The 14,145-nt window shown below is 34.8% G+C and overlaps 1 protein-coding gene across 1 annotated transcript; it reads left to right on the top strand.

Annotated features, from left to right (window-relative positions):
* The first annotated feature begins 8,568 nt into the window (after positions 1–8,568).
* Positions 8,569–10,222, top strand: LOC117612265 (probable indole-3-pyruvate monooxygenase YUCCA5). The gene is made up of 3 exons (XM_034341037.1): positions 8,569–9,240; positions 9,341–9,712; positions 9,938–10,222. The coding sequence occupies exons 1-3, from the start codon at positions 8,569–8,571 to the stop codon at positions 10,163–10,165; spliced, it is 1,272 nt and encodes a 423-aa protein (XP_034196928.1). The 3' UTR covers positions 10,166–10,222.
* The last annotated feature ends 3,923 nt before the right edge of the window (positions 10,223–14,145 follow it).

Below are 14,145 nucleotides of genomic sequence, written 5' to 3'. Positions count from 1 at the left end.
CCCTCAAATTTTTGGTCTTTTTTTTTTTTTTTTTTTTTTAATATTAAAAAAACTATATTCCCTCATAAAGTTTTGACTTTCCAAATGGGGAAATCCATCGGGTCATGCCCATTAGATATGGTTTATAACTAAGATGGGTCACATCACATGGATATTGAATTAGTGTGGTTCTCATGACTCAAGCCACTAAACTAATTATATAAACATGTAATTTCTAAGATCATCCCACAGTGACTTTTTTTAAGAAGTATATTTATGTAATCAAGCATATTTATGGTTTAATCAACATATGAGTTTACCAGGTGCTAGTTCCTTAGCGATATCGTCCATTTGCTCGTTCATCTCCTTGGATTATGTCTAACTAGTGATAGGTTTGTGACATAATGAAGCATATATATGGTATAATCAACATAGGAGTTCGCTATCCTCAGTGATATCCTCCATTTTATCGTTCAGTTCTCTTCATTAGGTCTAATTGGCGGTTTTGAAATGGAAAAATTGGTAAACGAATGTATTTATCAAGTAATGTCACACAAATAGATAGATTCTAGTCGTCAATAGATTTCAATTTATCGATCAGACATAATTCATTCATCCATCGAAATTCCGCCTCTTTGCATGAATTGAAGTTATGAGTCAAGAATTCACAAGAAAGAAAGCCAATAGCTAATATATTTGCAATTTCTATAGTTGCAACCAAAACCAAACGTCGAGACCGGCCTTAGATAATGCCTGATGACATGTGGAGCTGTGCATGTTAATATTGAAGCATGAAATGAAACATTCATAAAAAATAAATAAATAAACAAATAATTTTTTAAATTAGTTTCTTCTCTACATTCTGCTCTGATCTACAGTAGCTAGGTTTTCGAGGACAAATGTGAAGGATGCATTATATATATATATATATATATATATATATATATATATGTGAATTATTGGGTCCTTGCAGCTTTGGAAGGGGAGAGGAGCATGAGGACTGCGTCAATGGAGGTTGACGTGTATATGTGCATGAATCTCATTGCACCTAAAACACCCACGTAGCGAAATTATTATTTTTCTTGTTGGGCATGTAGACATGTTCTTGAAGTTCCAACTGCAAACTTGGTTTTCTCGAGAAACCTTGAGATTCTAATAGAAAATATAAGTTTAAAAATTCTTGGAACTACAGTGATGAAGAATGTGTCCCAAGAGGAGTAATAATTCCCTGCCTTTGTTGCATCTCTTCTCTTTTGATTAGTGATACTAAAAAGATAAAGAAGAAATGCATTAGTGATACTGAAAAGATAGAGAAGAAATGCACAATGCAACGGGAGTATGAAAGTTTTTCTCGCTTTAAAGATGATTATTTTATAATAAGCATGAATTAGTCAAATCATAGTGTCATATATTAAAATAATAATCATGACAATTAAGTACCACAATGTGGGAAGGATATTAACTTAACTATATATACTTAACGACCTAATTTGTTAATTATATGATTAATTTCAAAAACCATGTGACATGTACATATAGAACTTGTTTATATAACCTAGAAAAACACATTCAAACACTCTCTTAAGAATTACCATATGTTTCACCTCTAATCCCATTTTTTAAATCAAAACCTCACCCGAACTCACACTCTCTCTCTCTCTAGAACTTGGGAGACTAAATCTATGTATGGATTTTGATGGGGTTTTTGGTATAATTACAACGGAAGGGGGCGGCACCTAGGATTAAGAGAAGGCTCGAATAGAAAATTCACATAAAAAAAATATGAAAGTCCAATGCCACATGCAGGGCTTTGGTTGCGCCAGGTGCAATGATCCTAGCATGGTATTTGGATAACTAATTAGGGAGATAACTTGAGACTTAATTCAAACTGTTTTACCGACCTCATCAACCGAATATATTAAATTTATATTTAAATGGAGGAATGAGAATTTTTTATTTTTCTTTTGGGGTTTGGGGTTTGGGGTTTGGTTTTTTATATATTATAAATTCTATTGATATGTGAAGAAACAATGAGATCACACACCGGAATTTATGAGGTCAGCCACTTTCAAGCGATCAATAATTATTTAATTTAAAGAAATATTTAGTCCATGTTCGCGACCATGTGATTAACACAAGGCTGATTATTTGGGGAGCTGGGATCCTTGCTGGGTGACTACTATTTTGATCAGCATAATCCTGAGTTTAGGGCCATTCTAATTATATTTTATATTTGGGACTCTTCTTTAATTATCAAATTTGGGAGCCACATCACATGCTACACTCTACTAAGTTAACATCGTTACAAATGTTTTCGTTTTTTATTTTATTAAAAGGAATTTTTACAATGATCTAAATAGTTAAGAATGTGTTTTAGGGTTCTGAATAGGCGAAAATGCCTAATAAGGTTCTGTTTGATGCACGAAAAAGAGTTAATCAATTACGTATTAGTAAAATAATAAAAAAAAGAGAGGAATAATTGGAAGTTTAAGTACCTCCTTAACTATGACTTTTCTTGTGATTAGAGACAATTACATTTATGAGGAGGCTTAAATTGCAAAATTTATATAAAAAATCATAGGTAAACTTGTTAGGTTTTTTTTTTTTTTTTTTTTTTTGGTTGGTTTTTTTGGCCGGCCATGTTCACAAAAAGGAACCATTAATTATTTAAAGTTAACTTTGACTGACAACATGCAATTTCATGTAAAAGAACTACTCTTTGCATTTTCATTTTTTTTCCAAGAAAAAAAATGTTGACCGAATAGAATGTCATGAAGTTTAGCCTTGACCAAAACCCTAAACAAAACTTAAGAGTGGTATCTTAGTACTAATCATATCATCACTAAGATTTTATGTTGGAATATATATCTAGAAGAAATCCAACCACATGCGAAATATATTCCTCCTATAATTAATTTAATGTAATTTTGGTATATTGCTCATATTTAGTGAGCCACATGAAACAAAACATAAGGAGGTTTGGAAACGAAGATCTTTCAAATCTTTCTAAGGTTTTTATGTGTATATATAAATTAGTAAAAGATTTTCTTTTGTTTTTCTTTTATTCTTTGAAATTTTTAATTAAGTTTGTGGTGCATGTCATGTGAGGCAATTTGGGGCATATCTCTAGCCAATTAACCCTAACCGTTGGATAAGAAATCAGTAGTAGGATGGATTTGGAGCCGTTGATTTGTGAGGTAGGCGAGGTATTATTCTCCTTACGTTTGTTTTTGATGATTGGTTAGTCGCCAACTCGATTACTTTTTTTTTTTTTGGTTGCCATACAATAATGAGATGGAGCTTTTAAAAAAAGTTGTAGTGAAATGAACATGCATAGAAAGAGAGAGAAACATATACATAATCAACCTATTGTAATCTTTTTTGTGTCCTTTCTTAATCATGGATTGGACCTAACACTACATTTTAAATTTATCATATATATTCCCTTTCATACCAAATTGAAATTCTATATATAATCCGTCGCTCTGGTTGACCAAGAAAGTAGTGTAAAGACATCTTTTTAGACTACCCAAATTATGTAGAAAATGATGAGGAGAAAAGAAAAAGGACAGTTATAATCTTATTTAAAGAAATTTATGCGTATTAATTTTTTTCAGATCAATTTAACTTGTTATTGTGTTTGGTTACTGAAAAAGTTGTATTCATATTCGACATTTTAGTTACTTTGTATTTATTTTTGTTTATCTTATTAATAAAATACTATCGTTTTTTTTAAATTCTTCAAACACATCGTATATATGTAATCTCTCTTCATTTTAATCCCTCACTAAATCTTATAAATATTAATAAAATCAACAAAAGAGCATCTAGATTGTTGGAAGTGATGAGGCAACCTCGATCTCTAACATTTACCCTTAGCCAATTAATCTGTTTTGCATGTTAAATTTATGTAGCAGCTACCTATATAATCCAAACGTATCATGCCCACCACTTGTGGCACCGCCATTCCCATCCCCCAAGATATATATAGAGTTAGCTTTCTGCTTGGTGAGAAGAATTCAGTTGGCAACTGAGCTTCTAGCAAGGCTAGCTAGCATATATATATATATATAAACAACAACTAGGAAAGCCAGTGATATCCTAATGAATGTCGCTTTTCTTGGAAATGCTTTTCCTTACGCGTGACCGGAACTCATTATCGTTATTTAAAAGAACAAAACTACTTTTCCACAATTAATTAATTAATCAACACTTAAAAAGATGAATATTCTTCCCAATACACAATGTTAATTAAACGAGCTTGCTTGCTTGCTTCTTAGCAAGTCCCCGCCGACCACAGACACAGAGAACTAAAAGCATGCATGCATACATCGATGGAAGAAAGCTCTGGGATCTCGCTATGAGAGAAGAGAAAAAGAAAAGAGAAGCTAGAAAACAATAAACCCCCATCCTAAAAGTGGAAAGCATCCCTAATAAGATTATGAGCCACCAAGCTGGCAGACTGGTAGTGGAGCATTGCAAGGCTGGTAGAATATACAAGCCATAGGGATAACAAAAAAACACATATCCGTATCATATCATGCATGGGATATCATATATATCACTACACAAAATCATGTATATTTATACTCATTCTCTCTCATACATATCTTAATATCTATCACCTTTCTATGTTGCATTTGGAGCTTTGTTTTTTGGATACTATTTGGCTCCTTATACGTAAAAAGTCGTTTATAAATCAGTTTGATATATATGCATAAATAACTCATTAAAAATACAAAAGAAAAAACTTATGTATATTATGATTTATCTACAAGAAAGAATGACTCCTTACAAGTAAGAAGCTAAATATTTCTTCCTTAAAAATAACTCGCTAATATTATAAGGTTATGTATACATGTCCGATTGTGATTTATTTGAAAGAAAAAATAACTCTTTACATGTAAAAAACTAAATATTTTTTATTTTTTTGTTTTTAAATACCATCCCATATATTGGATTTGGAGGTCGCAAAAAAACTTGTGTGAAATGACCCGGCCAATTATAATATACCAAGTGAAAAAATTATCATACTTAACATACTATAATTCCTCCCCTTCCACGAAAGTGTTTCTCTAGAGGTAAAGCGAGCATGCAAAGCAGCTATTCAGATATTGTTGATGGTGATGATGAAAATACTCATTTCAAAACCAATTTAATATGTAAATTCTCAGAAGTGCCAAGCTTATATCTCCAAAACCTTTCATGAAAAGGAGAGACCCTCATGGAATTCAAGGCTTCATGCACATGCTTCCCTCTCCTCTCCCTATGAATATATATATATATATTTCATACTCAGAGCTACAAGTGGGGGTGGGTGGCTGTGGGGCAGACCAATGATTTTCCAACTCAAAACTAGCCACAAAGTTGTACTTTGACAGGCCCTAGCTAACCCATCTCACACAAGTTATAAGGTTATTATACAAAACCCTAAAAGGCAAACCTAGGTATAATCACCGCCATAATCAACTTCATTAGAAAACCTCTAAGAATTCACTTTCTAGCTTAGCTTTAGCCAGGGGACGCGTGTCAACATGGATTCTATTCAATCAATTGATACCGAAAGTAGAACATGAAATGAATTTCCCACCCTTCCCTGTACCATGAACAAACCTCTAGGTTTTATCAAATAACATAGTAAAATGTAGCTAGCTAGATTCATGCGATCTTTAAGGCTAGCTGGCTAGAACATCGTGGTTCATTTTATTTGGCAAGCATTGGATTTAATTTCCCAAAGGTGTTAGAGAAAGTAACTATTTTTTTATATGAGATAGGTGTGAGTGCGCTTTCTACCTATAAAAGTAGGTTACAACTCAATTTTTTAAACTAATTTGTGGGAAGGTTTCGTCGGTATAAGGTAGTGAGTCAATCAAAGCATAATATTGATATTATTGTCTAACTTTGAAAATGAAAGAGGACTATTTTTAAGAGGTTGATGACTAAAACTTATCTCTCACTATTTTCAAGAAGATTAAGAGGGATAAGTTTTAGTCATCAAGTTCTTACAGATAGTCCCTATTCTTCCATATATTATCCTTGAATGCACATGAAATATAGGCATTTTACTAATCTAGTCTACTCTAATCCTCTCTATCAAATAAATCCTAAATGTATAATTTCAAAACTTATTATAAAAAATAATAAAAACCAATATGGAATGATATGCGAACATCTTATTCTCAAATTGTATGCATTGCTAATGAAAACAAGCCTTTTCATTTGTATTTAACATATGCAATTACTAAACACAGTCCTGATCTTTTGGACCCCTGTAGTTCAAGAGATTTATGGTCACTCACCGTTGGATGTAAATTCAACGGTTGACTTGAATCGGGTAATAATCTTTTATGCCATATTGCATTTATATATATATCATTTTGAACCATTGGATTAATATCCAACGGTGGGTGACCACAATCTCTTGGACTCCTGTGGTCCAAGAGATCGGGACTGTTACTAAACAATAGTTATTTTTCAAGCATTATTTTTAGTTTAGATGTTTGATATAACCAAGTGCAAAAGAAAATCCCAAAATTAGGGTCTCTTCTTTTTTTGGTTGTAACGATACAAACCAACAGTCCTGATCTCTTGGACCCCTGTAGTCCAAGAGATTTATGGTCACTCACCGTTAGATGTAAATTCAACGGTTGACTTGAATCGGGTAATAATCATTTATTTCATATTGCATTTATATATATCATTTTGAACCATTGGATTAATATCCAACGGTCGGTGACGACAATCTCTTGGACTCCTGTGGTCCAAGAGATCGGGACTGTACAAACCAATATAGAAATGGAAGTTAATGAAAAAGGAAAATAAATCAAGTAGAAATGAGGAAGTAGAAGTTAGAGAACAACGAATGTATCATGACAATTTTTATTTATTTAATAACAAATTCGTTCATGATATATTTGAATTCAGAATTTTCTCTTACAAAGTAAACGTTGAATGTCACTAGAACAAATGATCAATAGAATATATACGTCATGATAAATTTCGTATAATAAATTAGTCAATAATACTGGAGCCATACACTCCTTCCCAACTTTTGATTATTGGCCAATTGACGTGACAATTTATTTATTTATTTATAATAAATAAAAGGGTGTATTCAAACATGAACAACTGAAAACAAGATATCATTTGCAAAAAGAAATTGATAAGATGGTGTCTCTGGTACTGAATTGGACAAAGGTATCATCACTTACTTCATCAGTAAAAGAAAAAAGAAAAAGCCAACAGAATCTAACCCAATAAAAAAAGGACCTTAACTTATAGACTAATAGTCTTAAGTTTGAATTATCATAACAACTTCGTAGTGTGTTTAAACTATCATTTGTCGTTTGTATTTAAAAAGAAAAAAGGAAAGCAAATAATATCATAGAGCATAGCTAACAAATGAGTTGGACAAATGTGGGGCCAGGGAAGGCGCTAGCGTGGTGTGGAGGGGATGGGCTTTGTGGGCCGAACACAGCTTTACCAGTCGCGATCCCAATGCACGGAAACTTGCAATGGCGGAGGGGGTCCAGTTTCCTCCTTAAGTGAGCCCCCAACAGCAAGTTGGCTCCTTCACTCCACGTGGGCACAGTGCTCGTGCCTCCCAGTCAGCATCCTGCCACGTAGGCATCAACTTCTTAAGATTTTTTCCCTCTTTTCATTTTTCAATTATTTTTTTCAATTGTGGGCCTAATTAAATCAGTTGAGGATGACGTTCCTTTCCCAACATCCTCTCTCTCTCTCTCTCTCACACACACAATTTTGTGTATATATACGATGAATTATGAACAAATACTCACAATTGCATTATTTTGATATCTATAATTCCAATTTTATTTTAATGTGACTCATTTATAATTTGAAGACTTATCGATAAGGAGATATTCCTTTTTTCTACGAATTACAATTTGATACATATATAAAAATAATTCATCAAACTTCTGCACACATGTCACAGTATTATTAACATGAATATATAAACTTTTACTTACTTGGTAAAGAATGAAGTATTTTCTTTATATAAATGCATGCCTCCTTGGGTGATTGAAGCATATTCCTCTCCTTTCTTATTTCACACACAACAACAATCAATTCTTTAAAAAAAAAAAAAAAAAGGAAAAAAAAAAAGAGGCATCTTAATGAAAACTTTCCAAGAAAAGAATAATCCAATAAAATAATTGCAAAAATAAGATCTAATAATATAGTGTTGAGAAAATATTGTGTGATTATTAAATAAAATAATTAAAATAATAATAATAAAATAAAGCAAAAGGCAGCCCAAAGCTTATGACTTGGAAGTGAACTCTCAGAGGCATTTAACTCCGCACACTCCTATCACAGCACCTCTCTCATCTATTTAAGCACCCTCTCCCCCTCCAAACCAAACTCACTATTCTCTCAACAAAGTTCTTCATTTGCAAACACTTCAAAAAAACATCAACAACCAAAACCTTCTCATAGATCTTTGATCTATTGCAACAACAATCACTTCCAAAACAATCCCAAATTGTTTTGTGCTTCAATCCCATTACTCTCCCACAAACAAACAAAAAACTCACTCTTTTAAAGTCTACTTCTTTGATCATCAACATGGAGTACATGTTTCGTCTAGTGGATTATAAAGATTCCTTCGCTCGCCGTTGTATCATGGTCAATGGCCCGGTCATAATTGGGGCCGGACCATCAGGACTAGCAACTGCGGCTTGCCTCAGAGACCAAGGAGTGCCCTTTGTGGTGCTTGAAAGAGCTGAATGCATAGCATCCCTATGGCAAAAACGCACCTATGACAGGCTTAAGCTTCACCTTCCCAAGGCATTTTGCCAACTCCCCAAGCTTCCATTCCCTGAAGACTTCCCTGAGTACCCAACAAAGAAACAATTCATTGACTACCTTGAATCATACGCCAAACACTTTGAGATCAACCCAAAGTTCAATTCTTGCGTCCAGTCTGCAAGGTACGATGAGACAAGCGGTTTCTGGCGGGTGAAGACCGTTACCTCAACCGAGTCGACCCGGTCCGAGGTGGAGTACATTTGCAGGTGGCTCATAGTGGCCACCGGCGAAAATGCAGAGTGTGTCGTGCCGGAATTCGATGGCTTGTCGGATTTTGGAGGCAAAGTTGTGCACGCTTGTGAGTACAAGTCTGGAGAAAGTTTCAGAGGAAAGAAAGTTCTTGTTGTTGGCTGTGGAAATTCAGGCATGGAACTCTCTCTTGACCTCTGCAACCACAATGCCTTGCCATCAATGGTGGTTAGAAGCTCCGTAAGTGTTTGATATAATACAACTTTTTAGCTCATTTCCTTTGATGGGTTTTAATCTATTATGGGGTTCTGATAAGTTTTGCTCTGTCTTTGCTGTACAGGTTCATGTCTTGCCTAGAGAAATGTTTGGAAAATCGACATTCGAATTGGCGGTTCTGTTGCTGAAATGGCTGCCCATTTGGTTGGCTGACAAGCTCCTCTTACTGTTCTCATGGTTGATTTTAGGAAGCATTGAGAAATATGGACTGAACAGGCCTTCTGTGGGACCAATGGAGCTCAAGAACATGGAGGGGAAGACCCCTGTTTTGGACATTGGAGCGCTGGATAAAATTAAGTCTGGTGGTATTAAAGTGGTTCCTGGAATCAAGAGGTTCTCAAGTGGCCAAGTTGAGCTTGTCAATGGCGAAAGGCTTGATATTGATTCAGTTGTTCTAGCTACTGGCTACCGCAGCAATGTCCCTTCTTGGCTTCAGGTGAGAACATTTACAAAATGAAAATCCTGTGTTACTTTTGAAGAAAAGCCTTCCCCACAACCGTTGTATACAAACGGGGCCTCACACATAATTGTCACTTGACCAGTTATTGTGAGAGGCGAACTGCATACACCGGTTGTATAGGCGATTAAAAATGTATTGTATAGAATATTGTTTGGTATTTTTGTTTAGAGTCTAATCTATTTTTTGCTATTATGTTAACAGGAAGGTGATTTCTTCTCCAAGAATGGATTCCCAAAGCAGCCATTCCCACATGGCTGGAAAGGAAATGCTGGGCTCTATGCAGTTGGGTTCACAAGGAGGGGGCTCTCTGGTGCATCATCTGATGCCATGAGAATTGCACAAGATATTGGCAAGGTCTGGAAAGGAGAAACCAAGCAGATAAAAAAGAGAACCACAGCTTGCCATAGAAGATGCATTTCCCAGTTCTAAATATGTCCATTCATTCAGATTGACCGTCCATTGACTTCAGTGTTTAGTTGGGGTTAATTAACTCATGGTGTTTTAAATTTAAAAAAAAAAAAAAAAAAAAACTGAAAAGAAAAAAAAGTACTGTATATGCAAAGAAAAGAAACAAACAGATAGCACATAGACAGAGCCCTCTCCAAAGGCCCAAGTTTTGAAAATGTTTGGGCATTTTGTAATTTGAGGATGATGAGGCTTCTTCTTCTTCTTTTATTTTTTCTGAAATTCCATACAGGTTTTTTTTGGTTTTTTGTATCATATTAATCCAATGAACAAGTTAAATGACAGGGTTTCCAATTCAATTTCGGTTTTATTATTCTCGCAAACCGCCCAGACTAACCCTTCTATCCGACTTACCAACAAGTTTTCAGAAAAGCCCGATTAATTTACTTCAAAGATCAAAAAATCCCCATTTAGCACATACTCTTTAAATTTAAGTATAATTAAGAATCTCCATGGTTTAAGTTCAAGTGTTAAATTAACAAGTTCCTTCCCCACTTTCTCTCCCTCTTGCATTAATTTTAGAGGGATTTTCATGTGCAAAGGTTCCTCATTGTTAGCTAAGAGCTACTTGAAGTAATATAGCTCTAAGAACAATATTGCTTAAGCTTACACCATGTTTCCCAAAACCCATTAAAGAAAAGGGCAGCCCACTAATTCAGTGTTTCAGATTGTCAACTTGCCATAAGCATCTATATCATAAGATGGGTAGGACCCATCTAGGACAGTGCAACTCAACTCCTCCATACCCACCACCTTGTTTTCTCTCTCTTGAGAATTAGCCAAATTCCAATATGTCTACAGATCACCAGTCTTTAATACTATTATCTTGAGGTTGACCAACTTAATTATATGCTCAAATAAAATATCAATCTTTAAGCTTCTGTTGCCTTGCACATGGATAGAGCCACAAAGCCCTCCATGAAAATTACAGTTAAATCTTCTCTGTAAAGGGTATCTAGAGAGGAATGTATACACTTCAAAACTTTTGAACTGATTTTGTAATGTTATGTAATATTCAGTTGTTTAACACATTTGATTATGTAAAGGAGCTCAAGACCTTCTTGCAACTGTGCCAATGACAATTTTAAATTGCTCATCATGGAGAAAAAGGCAAAGGGGCATGATGCATATAATTCTATTAGCAGAAAGTAAAGCAAGCTGAACAGATATGCCTGTGGTGTTTAGGCAGCAGATTAGGAGATTATTAGGTCATTTAAGTGTGATTGTGACTAAGAAGTTATAAAGGAAAACTGGCACAAAATACTTTTCTAGACTTGAGAAAACTACTCAAGTTCCTTTCATCCACAAAAAAAACTTTGTATCAGCAGCCACACACATATAGTTTGTTTTCAGTGAAATAGGTATCCAACTATCACATTCTCATGCCTTATTTAGTTCCTACACATTCTATGCTTCATCATTCTGGCCAAGAGAAATACCAACCTCATTAAATGTGAATGAATCAATCTACATGGAGGGGACAACAAACTTCTTTGGAATTAGATATCCATGTGCCTTATTTAGTTCTTACTTATATCATCCCCATTGAATGCAACTGATTCAATGAACAAAAGACAGATTATTGGATAATTTTCATAAATAGAAACATGTTGCACTGTCAGATCAGACACCAAATTACCTGTTTTCTGCACAAAGACAAGATATTATCCAGATTACAGGCTTAGTTAAACTGCCAAAAATGCTACCAAAAGAAAAAAATTCTCAAGTTTAGTATCGAAGTTGACATTGTATGTGTTATTTGGATTTTGGTAGACCTTAAATTATTTTTTGTTGTTGTTGTTGGACTCAAAGGTGATAGTGTTTTATTATTGATGAAGGATGAAACAAGTATTAAAATCGGGCTCTGACCTAGAGGATTAGGTGAGTATCTCTACACCAAACCGGGCTCTAACCTTAAAATTAAATAACATGGAAGAGGGAATCCATACTTTTTGTTTTTGTTTTTCTGTCAGATGTTTTGAAATCTTTAACTTTCTAAATAATATGACTGAAGCACATCAACATAATAGATTTTTAATATCTTTTGCATTCTGCTGCACTGCAAAGTAGCACATGAAAGGTTACCATAAGAATTAAAATGAGAAAAAATATTTGGAAAAGAAAACATGGGACACAGAGAGCAATATCCATTGAGTCAAAAACAGTATGAGCTTTCCTCAAAAACCTGACTGCGGATAACAGCTGCAGTTTGTCCTCTTCTCTCTGTTCTTCTGCCAAGAGACATTTTCTGCCAGTAACACTAAAATAACACATGGGATGGCCACATTTCTTCATTGCCACAATCCCTTCACTTGAAGGGGCCAAGGGCCCATTTTTCTTCTGCTATCACAAACCATTGGAGCTTGTAAAATCAGAATTTGTTCCTTCACATGTTGTGTCTATTGCAGGCTGAGTTGGTGGACCTAAAAGGATAATCCGTAGGATCTGCATCCTAAAGTAAAAGAAGTATCACAGGAAATGCAACACTTTGTTTGGGCTATAAGCTTTCTGATAAATCAGTATCAACTATGAACAGGCAGAAAATTAAGCTGCAGTGTCTGTGTCCAGCTGCATCAACTGTTTTAGTACTCTTTTTAAGTACAATTGAATTGACTGGTGCAATCGTTTGCTGGATGGTACGTTGTGTTTGTAGGATGCTGTCACACACTCAGACAGATACCCTTCCATATTTCGTTCATCTCATGATTTCCTTTCCCACAATCACAATAAACTTTTCTTTTAATTCAATTCAGATATTTCATACTAAGGCGTTTTGGAAGTGATTTTGGGAGGGCCAGAATCAATTATGGGGAGAAGCAGCTCTCACGTGTTTTTCCATATAATCACTTTAAGTAAGCGATTTTGAGTTCTCATTTGGGAGTGATGCTGGATATCGACTTATGTAGAATCACTCCCAAACGAGTCCTAATTCCTCTTATATCATTTGCTTTAATCAACCCAAACTACTATGGTTATTCAAAATTATTCTTGACATTATCAATGGAGACTCCTCCAAGTTTATCTATTCTTCAGATGACAAATAATTCAAGAAACTTGATTTTGACTACACTTAACTTAGAGAGATCAAAGTCCAGCATTCAGAAACATGTATTAAACGCATGGAGGTAAACAGCAAAGATTCTTATGAGTATATCCAGGTTGGATAGACAAACTCAAGCTTCTTCAACTCAGGTTGTAACCTCTTACTTGACACCCTGAGTTGGCAGCCCATCCTTTTCTTTTATCTTGTCCAATGTGGGACATAAACTGCCTGTTCATAATTAAGGTTGTGTCTATATGGATCCATTGCAACCAAAACCTGAAACCAGACAGCAATGAGACTGAGCATGCAACAAGTCTTGCCTGACATAGAGACAGAATTCATAAATGTGCTATGATCATTACTCAAGTTTTGGCCTGAGATATATGCATGTATATCTGATGAAGCTGCAATGAAGGGAAAAAGAAATGTGGGAAATAGGTACGTTCCCTATTGTGTCCTCAAAGAACACACAATATATCACAGCTGGTTTGAAGAGTCTATAGAAATGCAGTAGCTGAGATCATGTTTCATCATATATATTGAGGAGACAAAACCTGCTATCATTTTACAACCAAAATGGTTATGATCTGTGGCCTAAAATGAAAAGGAATACTGGATTGTAAAACACAAAAACTATCACTGATTATAATCTGTGATTTCTTTTTACTATAAAATACCCAAGTATCCATTCTTTGTAGGAAAAGGAAGCCTAAGATAACTATCATTGGTGATGATAGCCAACTAGGCCCAGATTGTGATCAAGATACACAACTTAAACCCAATCTTTTTTACCCAAAAAAAAAAAAACCAATCTTTCATCTTTGAAGGCCCATCAGCCCATAGCCAACTGCAGGATATGATATGCTTGGCTTCTGTGGCTTTGTGAAACTTCCACAAATTA

Source organism: Prunus dulcis, chromosome 8, assembly GCF_902201215.1.
Source record: "Prunus dulcis chromosome 8, ALMONDv2, whole genome shotgun sequence".
Lineage (NCBI taxonomy): Eukaryota > Viridiplantae > Streptophyta > Magnoliopsida > Rosales > Rosaceae > Prunus > Prunus dulcis.
The sequence above is the reverse complement of the archived record's forward strand: the minus strand, read 5'-3'. Positions and strand labels throughout refer to the sequence as shown.